The following is an 18128-nucleotide window of genomic DNA, read 5'->3' on the forward strand; positions in this document are numbered from 1 at the left end:
TCTTTTTCTGTAAATCTATGAAATTACTATGGCTCTCAAAACATTTTATTATGATTTTTTCAGAAGCAAATAGGTGCTTCCTTTTTATTAAATTCATAGGTATTTTAAAAATCCATAGGTATTAAATGGTGCAATGCATCATGCTGTAAGCTGTTACTAGGAATGATAGATCCACATCCTATATCCCTATCAAAAAATAACTCACAATCTAGTGAGTTTGGCAGTTTATTTTTTTAGGTGGGTGAAGGTAGTGGTATTTCACTATTAGCTTTTAAACAACTGGCATATTTATCTTTTCTTCACTTTAATTGAATGTATTTTTTAGAAAAATTTCTGTTATTCCTAAATGACTTTTTTGATGCCAGCTGGGAATAAATCGTAGCAGCAAAATGAAAATTAAACAAGTATGAAGTTCAGGTTTTTATTTGGACCCTAGTAGCAAAATATCGTGACAACCCTTGAAAATAACTTTACAAATATTAATTCAGCTCTTTTTTTTTTTGTAAATTAAAAAAGAATTGATCTCCCCAAGGGAAAATATTCTCCATTAACACTACCAGGTTCATGGATCTTTTTTCTTTTTTTTGATTAATCATAGACTATTAGTGCTAAAGTTTTAAAGATAGATTACATATTTTTCCTATTTGGAAAAGTTCTGTTAAAATGAAGGAATATTTTATAAATGGAAATGTATGTGAAATAAGAAATGATATTAATTTCTCTGTTATTTACACAAGCCTCTTCCGGGGAGGGTTTCTCAGAATGTTATTTCAAAAAATGCTTTTGGCAAAATGGCAATGAAGTTTGGGTAAAATAGAACTTACCCCCTTTGCAGATTTACAGGGTACCTAAACCAAAAAAAACCCAAACCCATTGCCATCAAGTTGATTCCGACTCACAGCAACCCTATAAAGGCAGAGAAATCCTGTAATAGGTGTGTGTGTAGAGGATCATGTTCCTTTTAGTGTTGCTTAGTCTAACATTTTCCAAACTGAATTGACCAAAAAAATTCTGTTTTCCCCTAAACTACTGTTTCAAAAAACTCACTTTGGAAATTGTTGCCTTATACCACATATTGGGCTCAAACGTAGCAATGATTGTGAGGATGGCACAGGACTGGGCAGTGTTTTGTTCTGTTGTACATAGTCTTTATGAGTCTGAACTGACTTGACAGCACCTAGCAACAACAATGTACCATGTATAGTTAAGTTCATGGAGGTTCTGGAACATGGGACAAAGTTATATAAATATGAAGACAAAATTTTATCTTAGTATTTTCTTAATATTCTGCACTTTATTTGCCATGGATGAACATCAACATCAGCCAAGAGGAAAGCCACTCGAGAAGAAGGCCAGAATGGAAAAAGTCCAATTAAAAATTCTGAATTGCCAGGATCATTGGAAAACTCAAATACTGATTATTTTAACAACAAAAGGTAATTAGTAAGACGTTGATTATACATGTCATAATTTAAACTATAAGAGAAAAAGTGAGATACCCAGGAAACTGATATAAGGACTTCTAATTAGAGTGAAGATAAGAGTTAAATTACTGAACTTTTTATTTACAAATACCTTGATTTCAGTCATCGCTGTTATTCACTAACATTCTTCCAGTATAATGAGGGATAATTTATTATTTAAATTTATTTCTGTTGTAATCTTTTTGTTATCAGGGGCAGCCTGATGACAGAAAATTTTCTGTCTTTGTTTGCCTTTGTTAGAATTAATCTTTCTGCCTCTCTTGGATTGCTTGGAGCCCTGGTGGCATAGTGGTCAAGAGCTCAGCTGCTAACCAGAAGGTTGACAGTTCAAATCCACCAACTGCTCCTTGGAAACCCTATGGGGCAGTTCTACTCTGTCCTGTAAGGTCGCTATGAGTCAGAATCGACTTGATGGCATCAGGTTTGGTTTGGTTTTTGGATACTTAGTTATGGGTAGAACTAATTAGTGTGTTTGAGTTTCACACTCATATACTTCCATTCGAAATTATATGCTGAAGAATTTTGCAGATAGTCTTTTGAAATTAAAACATGGGATTTTAGAAATAATCATTTACAAAAAAGTAAATACTTTTTTTTTTAATTTACAGTTATTTTATCTTAGTATAGACAATGCACTATGGTTTGAATTTAGCTATAATGAAATATATATAACAAATGCAGTGTATATTAATCATTAGTGAGTTTGAAAGATAATATTCTTGTTTCAAGTGTTTTTTAATGTATTTAAAGAATATCAAATAAAATTTATGAAATATGAAAAATGAATATTTATGGAATAATGTTTTAATATGACTTTCAAATCTGTCATTCCCTTTAAGTCAGTATCCTTGGAAAAATGAAGATGATACAGCTAATATCAGTAAAAGAGAGGACAGTCAGGTATGATTTTAAAGTTTTTGCTTAAATGTGAAATTAAAATGAAACTGTAGATTAAAATGTCTAAGATTACTGCTGAACAGGTAGTCTCCGACTTACAGCAGGGTCCCATTCCGACACGGCCATCCTAAGTTGGTTCTAACGTAAGTCAGATACCTCATTTGTTTTTTTAGTTTTCATTATTATTATCAGTGTCCTTATAAATCTGATCTTTATCTGTCTTTGGGGATTGGAAACATTACATATAAAAAAACATATAAACTTAGAGGTAATTATGGAAATTATCAAACAATATCATTAATATCACACACAAGTAAAATTTTGCTGAAGATAATTCAAAAGTGGTTGCAGCAGTATATTGACAGGGAACTGCCAGTAATTCAAACTGAATTCAGAAGAGGACATGGAACAAGGGATATCATTGCTGATGTCAGAGGACTCTTGGCTGAAAGCAGAGAATACCAGAAAGATATTTACCTGTGTTTTTTGACTATGCAAAGGCATTCGACTGTGTGGAATAACAAATTATGGACAACATTGTGAAGAATGGGAATTCCAGAACTCTCAATTGTGTTCTTGAGAAACCTGTACATCAATCAAGAGGAAGCCATTTGAACAGAGCATGGGGATACTGCATAGGTTAAAATCAAGAAATTGTGGATCAAGGTTATATCCTTTCACCATACCTATCCAATCTGTATGCTGAGCAAATAATCCAAGAAGCTGGACTATATGAAGAAGAATGTGGCATCAGGATTGGTGGAAGACTCACTAACAGTTTGCAATATGCAGATGACACAGCCTTGTTTGCTGAAAGTGAAGAGGACTTGAAGCACTTACTGATGAAGATCAAAGACAATGTGGATTACACCTCAACATAAAGAAAACAAAAATTCTCACAAGTGGACCAATAAACAACATCATGATAAATGGAGAAAAGATTGAAGTTGTCAAGGCTTTTGCTTTATTTAGATCAACAGCCATGGAAGCAAAAAACACACTGTATTGGGCAAATCTGCTACAAAAGACCTCTTTGAAGTGATCAAAACCAAAGATGTCACTTTGAGGACTATGATGTACTTGACCCAAGCCATGGTATTTTCAATCGCTTTAAATGCATGTGAAAGCTGGCAAATAAATACGGAAGATTGAAGAACAATTGATGCCTTTGAATTATGGTGTTGGTGAAGAATATTGAATATACCATGGTCTGCCAGAAGAACGAAAAAGTCTGTTTCAACCAGAGTGCTCCTTGGAAGCGAGGATGGTGAGACTTCGTCTCACATACTTTGGACATGTTGTCAGGAGGGACCAGTCCCTGGAGAAGGATATCATGCTTGGTAGAGGGTCAGCGAAAAAGAGAAAGACCCTCAATGAAACAGAGTGACACAGTCGCTGCAACAATAGGCTCAAGCATAACAATTATGAGAATGGCGCAGGACTGGGCAGTGTTTTATTCCGTTGCACATAGAGTCACTATGAGTCAGAACCAACTCGACAGCACCTAACAACAAAAACAACACCAGTATCGTTATAAATCCCATCTTTATTTGTCTTTGGGGGTTGAAAACATTACATATAAACTTACAGATATATTTTAATAATACATATATAAAAAATAAACAAAAATTTACTCCAACTATGAAGAAGAGTTGGACAACACTGGTATTTTGTCAGTTGCAGTAGTAACTTGTGGAAGGTTCTGGATCATCTGGATTGGGGGATGGTGTTTCTAGTGAGAAAATTAGTGAGAGTTGTCGGTATGGCCCTTTTCTTTTCTTCTTCACATATTTCGCAGTAACATCTCTCTGCTTCCCGACTTTGCCTTTCTATGTTAGCAGAATTTACCTATCGACTTTAACAAAGCGATCAGTGTTTGGGTCCTTGTTTTCATGCAACTGAAGCCCCTGATTAAGTTTAGAAAAAACTTCAGCCAGTCCTGTCACCATAAAATTTTTTGACAAATTCTCTCCTTCCTCTTCATCATTATTTCTTTCTTCTTCAGCATTTCTTTCCTCTTCAAAGCGCATTAAGTCCTGATGTGTCACTTCCCCTTCATGATCTATGAGCTGTTCCACATCAACAATATCAAGTTCTAAAATCAGCATTCTTGCCGTATGGATGGTTTTTTCACTGATCTCTTCCATCATATTATCCTGATCACATGCTTGGAGCGTGTTCATATAACTCAGCAAATTTTTCCACATCCCCGGCATGAATATTAGTAATGATAAGATTTAAAAAAAAAAAGAGACAATTATAAGTGCAGTTCGTTGTAACTCAAATACGTCGTAAGTCAGGGGCTACCTGTGTTACCAGAAAGCTTGATATCAGTATTGTCAGTAGTAGTTCAATTTCTGTTTCTGCTTTTTGAGTGAGCAAGCAATATCCCCTAATAAGAAAAAAAAAAAAAAAGTCCACCAACACTTTTTTGGATTATCTACTCAAATTTTATTACTAGTTTTAAAAGACACAAACTTTTACTTAGCTGTCAGCTTTAATGGCTAATTTGTAATTTAATTCAGTGGTACTCATATTTGATTAACCAGCTCTTCAGAACAGATTCCTATGGTGCAGTGTTAGTGTAGTGATTGTTTATTTTCAGTTACTAGTTGCAGGTTTTGTAGTTAACCTAATTTGCATAATGATGGTTTAAGGGCATTAATGGACGCTATTCAAATCATCAGCCTATTCTTAAGGCATGATGTAGGAACTGAAAATATTTTGCAAATATTTTCAGGATGAATTTAGACATTCTTAAGATGATAACAATGCAAGTTTCAGTAATAGCTCACACTGCGTACCAAATACCAGGCACTCTTCTAAGTATTTTATACATATTGACTCATTTAATCCCCACAAAGAAATGTATAAGGTAGGTTATGATTATCATACCTGCTCTACAGAGGAGGAAACTGAGGACACAAAGGTTAAATGACTTTTCAAGGTAATATAGCTAGTAAGTAATGAATCCAGGACTAGATTTTGATTGGTCTAGACAGGCTCCAGAGTTCATGCTCTTAACCACTACACTAGCTATCTAAACCACTACTCCTAGCAGTAGTAACCAGTTAGGTAGCATTTATTGAGCCAGTCCTTGTTCCAAGTGCTTTACATATGTTAACTCATTTAATTCAGCAACTCTTGAGGAGTACTATTATGTCCATTTTCGGATGAGGAAACTAAGGCCCAAAAGTTACGTTAACTTTTCTATGAGCCAGACGGCACTGGGTGGGTATGGTTACAATGCTAGCAAGCCTTCATTCATATTCATTTAGCAAAACTCCAACCTTAGGTAACAAACCCTGCATGTCAAATGAGCCTTTTTTTCTACCAACAATTATACTATATTTTCTTCTTCTAGACAACTCTGTCATACCTTCACAAACTTTCAATGAATAACTCCTTTCTCTTACTCTTGGTAATGATTTTTCTCCGTGAGAATAGAGGCAACCCGAAGAGAACTATCACATCTTAAAATTAAGTTTTATGTATTGAATGAGGTTGGGATTGAGGCTCCCCCCCCCCCCCAGATATCTAGTTGTTTCCACATCATTTGTTAAAGAGACTCTATTTTTTCCTGTTGCATTAGTAAAAAATCAAGTGACTGTATATGTCTGAGAAAATTTTTGGACTCTCGTTCCTGTTCCATGATTTTTTTTTTTTTAATTCTTATGCCAAAACCATGCTGTTTTCATTAATGACTTTATAGTATAGTTCTTTTTATTTGACAGTGTAAGGCTCCAAATTCTTTTTTTTTTTTGAGATTGTTTTGGCTATAGTAAATTCTTTGTGTTTTCATACGTATTTCAAAATCAACTTGTTAATTTGTTCAAAAACCCTTCTTGGGCTTTTGATTGGAACCCTGTTGAATCTGTAGGTCAATTTAGGGAGAATTGATATTCTAACAGTATTAAATCTTCCAATCCATGAACACAGTATATTTCTCCATTTATTTAAATCTTTATTTTTCTCTCAGTAATGTTTGTGGCTTAAGTGCAGGAATCATGTACATTTTTTGTTACATATCTTTCTAGGTATTTATGATTTTAATGCTTTTATAGGTGGTATTTAAAATTTTTATTTTCCAATTGTTGCTAGTTTATAGAAATATGATTGATTTAAATACATTGAACTTATCTCTTGCAATACTGCTAAATTCTCTTATTAGTTCAATTAGGTTTTTTAGTAGATTCTTTAGGACTTTATATACATACACAATCATGCCATCTATGAATAACTGTTTACTCCTCCTTTCCATTTTTTGTGTGTGAACTAAGTTTTGTTTTTCCTCCAGCTTCCTGAGTGTGATAAACAGCAATGACAGTAATAGTGGTGGCTTCTTGCTTTTAACATAGTTCTGTCGATGACTTCAAAGATTATACCTTTACTAATTGCCTTATTCGTCTAGTGCTGCTATAACAGAAATACCACAAATGGATGGCTTTACCAAAAAGAGGTTTATTCTCTCATAGTCCAATAGGCTAGAAGTCCAAATTCAGGGTATCAGGCTTTCTCTCTCTGTCAGCTCTGGAGAAAGGTCCTTGTCATCAGCCTTCCCTTGGTCTGGGGGAACATCAGCACAGGCACCTCAGGTCCAAAGGATGCTCTCTGCTCCCAGTGCTGCTTTCTTGTGGAGTATGAGATCTCCAACTCTCTGCTTGCTTCCCTTTCCTTTTACCTCTTGTAAGATGAAAGTTGGTGCAGGCCACGCTGCAGGGAAACTCCTTTTACATTGGATCAGGGATGTGACCTGAGCAAGGGTGTTACATCCCACCCTAATCTTTAACCACAGGCAGAGATTCTGATTTATAACACATAAGAAAGTCACAAAATGGAGGACAACCATACAATACTGGGAATCATGGCCTAACCAAGTTGACACATATTTTGGAGGGACACAGTTCAATCCATGACACTAATAAAAAAATCATTCCAGAAGACCAGGTGTACAGCCTGATCCTTTAGTATTTCTGATGCACTTAATTTTCTTCCTACTTAAAACATAGAATGCTTGTTTGACCTGCACTGAACTGATTCGGTATTTGGTAATTCAGTATGCAGAAATTGAAGTATGGGCAACAAACTGCTAAAGATGGAATCTTGGATCCAACCAAATAATTGAAATATTTTGATAATTTATGCTGAAAGAAAATAGAATATTTGTGGAAGTAGATTCAGACCATAAATGAAGGAACGTAACTTTATATTTGTTCAAGTTTAGTGATATGGATATACTTCTCAGAGATTCTGGATTTAATACGCTAGGTCAAGCTTTTGGGAGTAGTACAAATAGTTGTTAAGTTGGTTGACAAAAACCCAGACTATATGATGACTTATACAAAGTAAATTTGGATGCCAGAAATGTATTGATAAAAAGTAGAGGAAGAAATCCAAAGACTTAGAGAAATAGGAATGTTAGAAAGAATTTATCATAACTCTTTCACTCCTTTAATAAAACATTGAGGAATATATTGGAAAGGCAAGCCCAGCATCCTTGAAAAAAACCCTATAATGGCTGTTTTATGCTGGCTTAGATAGTGAGTCCTGGTTAAGTGCTTGACTACTAACCAAAAGATTGGCAGTTCAAACCCACCCAGCAGCTCTGTGGGAGAAAGACCTAGCAGTCTACTCCCATAAAGATCACAACCTAGAAAACCCTATGGGGCAGTTCTGCTCTGCTATATGGGGTCATTATGAGTCGAAATTGGCTCAACAGCACCTAACAACAACAGAATGATGATGGGAATGTACTGTAAGGCTGCCAACTTTGAGTAGAATCTAAAGAAAAAGACTCTCAAGCTGATCCAAGAGACAGTGCAAGCAGTGCTGCCACTTGTCTTTTAACTTCTAGCTAACCCAGTGATGCTGAATATGTGGGTAGTAGATTGGAATGCTGAGTGGTGCCTGTGACAAACCCTGGTAGAAGAATCACAGCTCAGAGCTCTTGAGTTTTGGAGCAAAGTAATGTCATCTTCAGCAAATAATTGTTCTTCTCTTGTTGCTGGATATTTGTACTGTTTCCAGTTTTTACCTGTTATGAACAGTGCTCCTGGTGCAACTAAACAGAGAGGAATACATTTAGGTCTGGAGTTACCATATATGCTTTTCCATAACTTAACTAAATAATGACAAATTGTGTTCCAAAGTGACTATACAAATTTACATTCCTACTAGGAATACAAGAGATTTCCTGTTGTTCTACATCCTCAGTACCCACTGCCATCAAGTTGATTCCAACTCATAGTGACTCTGTAGCATAGAACAGAACTGCACCATAGGGTTTCCAAGGCTGTAAATCTTTATTGAAGCAGACTGCCACATCATTGTCCTGTGGAGCTGCTGGTGGGTTCAAACCGCCGAATTTTCGGTTAACACCTGAGCGGTTTAACCACTGTGCCACCAGAGCTCCAGCACATCCTCAGTAGCACATGTTATTTTCACTCCGTAAAACTTCTGGGAACCTGATGGGTGCTAAATGCTATTTCACTGTGGTTTGTATTTTAATTTCCCTGATTACTCATAAAGTTGACCATGTTTTTATATTTTATAGACCATTTTGATAACTTTTTGGGGAGAAATGTCTATTCAAGTATTCCCATTGGTTTGTCTGGCATTTATTTCTAATTAGTAAGAGCGTTTCATATACTCTGGAAGTTAGTGCTTTGATGCTATGTATGTTGCAAATACCTTCCCCCTACTCTGTGTCTTGTCATTTTTCTCTTCAAGTTAACTTTTGAAATATAGAAGTTCTTAATTTGTAGTCAAATTTATCTGTCCTTTCTTTTTTTATTGGTACATTCTGTGCCATATTTAAGAAAAATTTTTTCTTCCCTAAGCTCAGGGAGATGTTCTTTTGTATTCTAAAGTTTTATAGTTTTGTTTTTCACATGTTAGTCTTCGTTCTACCTGTACTGATTTTTCTGCATTGTGAGATAGGAGTTTGCTTTCCTTCCTTTTTTTTTTTTTCTTTTTCCTATTAGGATGTCATTGTCCCAGCAACAATTTTTGAAGGTCAATCCCTTTTTCCCACTTATCTGCAGTGCCACTTGTATTTTATATCAAGTGTCATATCTACATGGGTCTGTGTCTTCCTTAATCTATTTGTGTATTCCTGTACAGTTCCACACAGTCTTAGTTACTGTATTTTTAGGTATTATATAATTTAGTGCTGGTGGAGCAAGTTCTCTTAAGTTGTTCTTCAAGAGTGTCTTATTTATTCTTGGCCTTTTGCACTTTTATATAAATTTTAGATGAGTTTGTCAAGGTACACAAAAAATACCTATTGGCTTTTGATTGCAGTTATAGTAAATCTATAAATCATTAAGGGAAAATGTCATTTTTATAACATTTGGTTTCCAGTCGATGAACATAGTATATTTCTCCATTTATTTAGCTAATTTTTAATAGCTCTCGATACAAAAAAAAAAGTTTGTTTTGATTATGTAAAACCCTTACATGACTTAAAAATCAAAGCTGTATAAAAATGTATACTCAAATACTTAAATCCTTATCCACTCTGCTCTGTCCCCCTATTCCTAATAGATAACCATTTTTATTAGTTTCTGGGTTATCCTTTCAGTGGTTCTTTTTGCAGAAATAAACAGTTAGGAAAGCAGTTTGGCAGTTTCTTTAAAACCAAAACATAACCAAGTAACCCAGCAATTGTACTCTTGGACAGTCACCTCAGAGAAACGAAACTTTATGTTCATACAAAAACCTATACATGAATGTTCACAGCCACTTTATTTGTAATAGTCAAAAACTAGAATCAGCCCTAATGTCCTTCAAAAGGTGAATGGTCAAACAAGCTGTGGTACATACATACCATGGACTACTACTCAACAATAAAAAGGAACAAACTATTGATAAACCAAAACCAAACCTAGTGCCGTCGAGTCAATTCCAACTCATAGCGACCCTATGTACATCCAACAATTTGGATGAATCTCCAGGGAATTATATTAAGCAAAAAAAGCCAATCTCAAAAGGTTACATATCGTATGATACCACTTATCTAATATTTTGAGATCACAAAATCATAGAAATTGAGGACAGATTAGTGGTTGCCAGGGGTTAGTAACAGAGGGTGGATTGTGGGGGCTGGTTGTGGTTGTAAAAGGACGACATGAGGCGATCCTTGTGGAATTAGAAGTGTTCCATATCTTGACCTTGGTGGTGGATATACAAACCTACATAGGTCATAAAATTGTATAAAACCACATACATACAGACACATAATACACACCCACACAAGTACAAGTAAAACCGGAGGAATCTGTTGAGTGTATCAGTGTCAATATCCTAGTTGTGATATTACAGAATAATTATAGAAAATGATAGCATTAGGGGAAACTGGGCAAAATGTACAAGGGACCTCTGTATTATTTGCTTACAACTGTTTGTGAATTTATAATTATCTCAGTATAAAAAAACAAATAGTCACGTATAGCACTATCTCCCCTCTTTTGTTGTTGTTAGGTGCCCTTGAATTGGTTCTGACTCATGGCAACCCTATGCACAACAGAACAAAAGACTACCCAGTCCTGCGCCATCCTCACAATCATTGTTATGCTTGAGCCTGTCATTGCAGCCACTGTATCAATCCATCTTGCTGAAAGTCTTCCTTTTTTTCACTGACACTCTACATTAAAAGCACGATGTCCTTCTCCAGGGACTGGTCATCTTGATAACATGTCCAAAGTACATGAGATGAAGTCTCACCATCCTCATTTCCAAGGAGCTCTCTGGCTGTACTTCTTCTAAGACATACTTGTTCATTATTCTAGCAGTTCATGGTTCATCAACACCGTAATGCAAAGGTATCAATTCTTCTTCACTCTTCCTTATTCATTGTCCTCATATGCATATGAGGCAATTGAAAATACCGTGGCTTGAGTCAGGTGCACCTTAGTCCTCAAAGTGACATCTTTGCTTTTGAACACTTCAAAGAGGTCTTTTGCAGCAGATTTGCCCAGTGCAATACATAGTTTGATTTCTTGACTGCTGTTGATTGTGGATCCAAATAAAATGAAATCCTTGACAACTTCAGTATTTTCTCTGTTTATCATGATATTGCTTGTTGGCCCAGTTGTGAGGATTGCTTAATATAATTTCTCTCTTTTATTACGTACTATATACATTGTTCTGTACTTTGTTTTTTTTTTTTTACTTAACAGCCTGTCCTGCATATCACTTCACATCATCCATTGAGATTTTCTTCATTATTTTTTAAAAAATGCATACTACTCCATTTATTGAAACAGCTCTGTAACTCCATTTATCCAAACAGTTCTGTATCCTGAACATTTGTGGATGTATTTTTTTCTTTTATGGATATGTATCTTCAGTCACTGTATCAAAAAGAATTGGTCAACACTCAACCATTTCAGGAGGTAGCAGATGAACTGATGCTATTGAAGGAAGAAATCTAAGCTGCACAGAAGGCAGTGGTGAAAAGGAATACCAGTTGAGATGTTTCAACAAATGGATACAGCACTGAAGGTGATCACTTGTTGTCTTAGTCATCTAGCACTACTATAATAGAAATACTGCAAGTGGTTGGCTTTAACAAAGAGAAATTTATTTCTTCACAGTAAAGTAGGCTAAAAGTCCAAATTCAGGGTGTCAGCTCCAGGGGAAGGCTTTCTCTCTCTGTCGGCCTTCTCATCAATCGTCCCTCAGACTAGGAGTTTTCCACACAGGGACCCCAGGCGTAAAGGACGCGCTCTCCTCCCGGCACTGCTTTCTTGGTTGTATGAGGTTCCCCTGTCTCTGTGCTTGCTTTTATCTTTTATATCTCAAGAGATTGCCTCAACGTACAGTCCACTCTTGTAGGTTGAGTCTTGCCTCACTAACACAATTGCTGCCCATTCTTCATCATTAACATTATACCCAAAAAACCCAGCCGTTATATAGGCAGGATTTACAAGATATCGGAAAATCACACAATACCGGGAATCATGGCCCAGCCAAATTGATACACACGTTTTTGGGGGACATAATTCAGTGCATGACACTCATCTATGCCAAGAAATTTGGAAGACAGCTACCTAGCCAACTGACTGAACGAGATCCATATTTGTGTCTATTCTAAAGAAAGGTGATCCAAAGAATGTGGAAATTATGGAGCAATATCGTTAATATCACACACAAATAAAATTTTTCTCGAGATAATTAAAAAGTAGTAGCAGCAGTACCTCGACAGAGAACTGCCAGTAATTCAAGCCAGATTCAGAAGAGGATGTGGAATGAGGCCTATCATTGCTAATGTCAGAAGGATCTTGGCTGAAGGCAGAAAATACCAGAAAGATGTTTACGTGTGTTTTATTGACTACCCAAAGGCATTTGACTGTATGGATCATAGCAAATTATGGATAACATTGCAAAGAATGTAAATTCCAGAATACTTAATTGTGCTCATGTGTAACCTGTACATAGACCAAGAGGTTTGGACAGAACATGGGAATACTTCGTGGTTTAAAATCAGGAAATGTGTGCATTAGGGTCATATCTTTTCACCATATTTATTCAATCTGTATGCTGAGTACATAATCCGAGAAGCTGGACTATATGAAGAAGCATGTGGTATCAGGTTTGGAGGAAGACGCATTAACAACCTGGATATACAAATGACACAACCGTGCTTGCTGAAAGTGGAGAGGACTTGAAGCGCTTACTGATCAAAGTCAAAGACTGCAGCCTTTAGTGTGGATTGCATTACACCTCAACATAAAAAAAAAAAAAAAAAACCATTGCCACCAAGTGGATTCCGACTTATAGCGACCCTATAGGACAGAGTAGAACTGCCCCATAGGGTTTCCAGGGAATGCCTGGTGGATTGGAACTGCCGACCTTTTGGTTAGCAGCCCCAAACATAAAGAAAACAAAAATTTTCACAACTGGACCAATAAGCAACATCATGAGAAATGGAGAAAACATTGACGTTGTCAAGGATTTCGGTTTACTTGGATCTACAGTCAACACGCATATAAGCACGAGTCAAGCAATCAAACAATGACTTATTGCATTGGGCAAATCTGCTGCAAAAGAACCCTTCAAAGTGTTAATGAAAAGCAAAGATGTCACTTTGAGGACTACGGTGCACCTGACCCAAGCCATGGTATTGTTGATCACTTCATATGCATGTGAAAGCTGGACAATGAATTTAAGGACGACCAAAAAAGAAGTGATGCCTTTGAATTATGGGGTTGGTGAAGAATATTGAATATATCATGGACTGCCAGAAGAATGAACAAATCTGCCTTGGAAGAATTACAGCCAAAATGTTCCTTAGAAGGAAGGATAATGAAATTTATACACACACACAGGCGCGCACACACACACACACAAGTATATATGTATTTTTCTTGTACTTAAATGAAGGTTTACAGAGCAAATTAGTTTCTCATTAAACAATTAATGCACATATTGTTTTGTGACATTGGTTGCCAACCCTACGACAAGTCAACACTCTCCCTTCCTCGGCCTTGGGTTCCCCATTACCAGCTTTCCTGTCCCCTCCTGCACTCTTGTCCTTGCTCCTGGGCTGGTGTGCCTATTTAGTCTCATTTTGTTTTATGAGCCTGTCTAATCTTTGGCTGAAGGGTGAACCTCAGGAGTGACTTCAGTACTGAGTTAAAAGGGTATTCAGGGGCCATACTCTCAAAAGTTTCTGTAGTCTCTGTCACAGCAGTAAGTCTGGTTTTTGTCCCGGACCCTCTATTACGATCCCTATCAGAGCAGCCAGTGGTGGTGGCAGGGCACCATCCAGTTCTCCTGGGCTCAGTTTGATGGAGGCTGTTGTACTTGTGGTTCATTAGTTCTTTGGACTAATCTTTCCCTTGTGTCTTTGATTTTCTTCATTCTCCCTGGCTCCAGATGGGGTGAGACCAGTGGAGTACTTTAGATGGCCACTCACAAACTTTTAAGACCCAAGATGCTACTCATCAAAGTAGGATGTAGAACATTTTCTTTATAAACTATGTTATGCCAGTTGAGCTAGATGTTCCCTGAGACCATGGTCCCTAGCCCTCAACCCAGCAATTCACTCCCTCAGGGAGTTTGGATGTGTCTGTGGAGCGTCCATGACCTAGCCTTGGTCAAGTTGTGCTGGCTTCCCCAGTATTGTGTACTATCTTGCCCTACACCAAAGTTACAACTGATTTACTGTCTAGTGTTTTTCGCTCCCTACCCAAGAATAGTGAGATTTTGTCTCATGTACTTTGGACATGTAATCAGAAGGGACCAGTCACTGGGGAATGACATCATACTTGGTCAAGTAGAGGGTCAGTGAAAAAGAGGAAGACCCTCAATGAGATGGTTTGACCCAGTGGCTGCAACAATGGGTTCAAACAGAGCATCGTGATGATGGCGAAGGACTGGGCAGTGTTTCATTCTGTTGTACCTAGCGTCACTGTGAGTCAGAACCAACTGGACAGCTCCTAACAACAGATTTTCAACTCTTATTTTTGCTGATGTAAAAATTAAGTATTTAAGACTATGAATATTCTTCTGGTAACTCTTCTAATTGTTGCAAAGATTCCGATATGTGGGATTTTCTTATTATTTCTTAGAAAGTGTGCAATTTTTGTTAGTGTTTCCCCTTTGAATTCCAGGAAGTTTTTTGTTTAATTTCCAGATGAAAGGGCATTTTAATGTCTTTTAAAAATTTTTTTCGCTTTATTACATTTTAATTAGCGTTTGCTGTTTGTATTATTTCTACTTTATAGAATGTACTGAGGTTTTCTTTGTGAGTTAATTTGTAATTAATTTTTATAAATGTTCCAAGCTCATTTGAAAAGAAGATGTCTTGTCTGGAATCACGGTATAGAATTTGATACATATACATAAACTCTACCTTGCTGATGATGTTAAGTGTCCCATATCCCTACTTAGTTTTTTCCACATTGTGTATTTTTATGTCTTGGATTAGGAGTGGTATGTTAGAATCTCCTGTTATTGGTGTGATCCTGCTTATCCTTGTAGCCTGTGGCTTCTGTTTTATGTAAGTTTCTATGTGTTATTTGGCCCAGAGTTGTTCTTATGTGAATGTTAATATTATCACCTTTGCATTACAAAGCTTCCTTTTTGGACTCATTTAACGCTTTTTTGGCCTGAATTATCTCTTACCAAAGCCAAACCAAACCCGTTGCCATCGAGTTGATTTCAACACATAACAACCCTGTAGGACAGGACAGAACTGCCCCCATAGGGTTGCCAAGGCTGTAAATCTATATGGAAGCAGACTGCCACATCTCTGTCCCGAAGAGCGGCTAGTGGGTTCAAACCACTGATTGGTTAGTAGCCAAGCTCTTCAACCACTGTGCCACCAGGGCTCTTGAATTCTCCCTTATTGCATATCAAAGACCAACCTCTGCTTTCATTTTGTTTGCATGTATCTGGCATACCTCTCCTCCCTCCCCTTTTTTTTAGCCTTTCTGTATCACTTTGTTATAGACGTGTCTGTTGTGTACAGCCAAGAATTGGATCTTGTTCTGTGATCCAGTCTAAAAATCTTTTTCATTTAGTCAATGAATTATATCATTTACATTACTGATAGGACTGACGTTGCTGTGTGTCTTTTCCTATGAGATTTATTTGCTGTCTTTTTTCCTTTTGATACTTAGAAAGGTTTGTATTTTTATTCTGGTGTTTAGCTTTATACTAACATATTTATAATAGTATTCTTAGACCCTCTTTTTTTTTTTAAAGTTATACTTCTGCTTTTGATTTACCTCTAAAATTTTCATCTGCCTATTAACTGTTATAATCAGGGCCATCAAAAACCCAGTTCTGCTTTTACCTTGTCCCCTCCCTTCTCCTTTATTTTTAGATGTGTTTTTTCTACTTTGTCAAAGAATGAAACATTTACATACATACTTTTCTTCTATTCTTGTCCCCCTCACCTTTGCTTTAGTCTCAGATCAGTAATTAAATATATTCTACCCTTCCTGCTAGTTATTTTACAGATTTTTCTATCATCTCTTCAATCATGAAGCTCATCCTATAGTAGTAAAAGCTCCTAGGTGCAAATAGTCCCTGTTTCTTCTTACATGTTGAAAATTTTCTTTAGAGCAGGGGTGATCAAACTAAGAACTGCAGCCTAGTTTGTAAAGCCTACGAGCTAAGAACAGTTTTTACATGTTTAAAAGGGTTGTAAAAAAGAAATATATATATATATATATACACACATATATATACAATGGAGACTATATATAGCCTGCAAAGCCTGAAATATTTATTCTCTGGTCCTTAACAGGAGACATTTGTTAGTCCTTGCTCTAGAGCATTGATACTTGAAGACAGTTTGACTGGTTGTAAAGTCCTTTACTTACACATTTTCCCCATGAGTTTCTTTAAATGTCGCTCTATTGATGCCTTATATGTTACTATTTAGATGTCTGATGACAACATAATTTGCTTTTCTTTGTAAAGTCACTTAGGTTTTTCTGCCCAGAAGTCTAGAGGATTCTTTTAATGTGTAATGTAGTTTTTTATCAGGGTACTGAGAATTCTAGATCCATTTTTTTTTTTTTTCTAAATACGCAGTAGGCACTTTCAATATGAAAATCACTACTACTTTTATTTCACGAATGTTGTCTTAAATTATAATTTTAAATAGTTCTGTTCCATTGTTTTTCTCCCTCAGAGACCACAATTAGTCTTATCTTAGATCTTCTTTACCTTTTATAGCATCATTTTCTCTTTGATCCATTTTACCACTTTTTTTAGGTTTCACTTTCTCAGTACTTTTATTACCGGAATAAGGTTTTTGCCTCTCACCAGTCAAGAGCGAGCAGGTGAGGCACATACAGTTTTCCACAGGAGCAACGCTTTATTGAGGAGGCTTGCAAGTGGAGATGAGAGGGCCTAGAGCAACACATACACCCCTCCCCCATCTCACAGAACAAAAGATAGGCCTAAATTTTTAAAAGTTCTTGGGTGGGAAAAGATCCATGTTCATTCATAGACACAGGTGGGGATATGTTAACTAAGGTGCCTGCGCAGCAGCTTTCCAAGATGGCTCCTGTCCCCGAGGCCTCTGGGATTCGTTGCAGGACTTATTATGGGGTGTTGCGCATGCTCAGTCTATCGCTCCCCGGGTTCGATTCCCTGGCTGGGGCTATAGCCCATCACTGCCTCTGGTGGAAGGTCACACAGTGGTCACAGGTGGATGTTCCATGCACCTTCCTGGGACCGGTTTTCTCCAGCTGCTTCTGAAAGACAACTTTAAAGAAGTTTGAGGGCTATTTTTAGATACCCTGCCTCATTGTTCTGGGGAATGGCTTTATTTCTGCGCCCTGGGCCATTTCTTCTTACTTTGTAGATTTTGGGTCCCCTCTGTTCCCTGTCTTACTAACTCCCTAGGTTCCATACCTGACCCCCTATTACCTCCCTGATAGTATAGCCTATCTCTCTTTTACTTGCTTCTACTCTAACCACTATAACCACACCAGTCTCTTTGCTATTCCTGAAACAGGCACCCTCCGATCTCAGGGCCTTTGCTCCCCATCTTGCTTTTATTTCTATTCTGTTCATATCTGTTCTCTCTTGGACACCTCCTAATTTATTCATTTCTCAGGCAATTTTGTTTTTTCCTTGATATCTTTCTTCAGTTTGGCCAGCTTCCATTGCACATCTTTCTGTTGTGTTTATATTTTTATTTTGAGTTCTAAAATTTCTGATTCATGGTGTTCTTTAATATCTGCAAATGTTTGTTTAATTATGTTTAACCTATGTTGGGTG

The 18128-nt window shown here is 36.8% G+C and overlaps 1 protein-coding gene across 9 annotated transcripts in view; it reads left to right on the forward strand.

Moving 5' to 3' along the window:
* SPATA1 (spermatogenesis associated 1) overlaps positions 1-18128 on the forward strand; it is a 161093-nt gene that overhangs the window by 44039 nt on the left and 98926 nt on the right. For all 9 annotated transcript variants that reach the window (XR_007516682.1, XR_007516680.1, XR_007516681.1 and 6 more), the window contains 2 exons: positions 1325-1436; positions 2324-2384. Coding sequence is in view for 6 of the 9 variants with exons in the window: in XM_049879623.1 (XP_049735580.1) it covers positions 1325-1436; positions 2324-2384 (173 nt within the window). In the remaining 3 variants the exon portion in view is untranslated. The remainder of the gene's footprint in view (positions 1-1324; positions 1437-2323; positions 2385-18128) is intronic.

Source organism: Elephas maximus, chromosome 3 (genome assembly GCF_024166365.1).
Source record: "Elephas maximus indicus isolate mEleMax1 chromosome 3, mEleMax1 primary haplotype, whole genome shotgun sequence".
Taxonomy (NCBI): Eukaryota; Metazoa; Chordata; class Mammalia; order Proboscidea; family Elephantidae; genus Elephas; species Elephas maximus.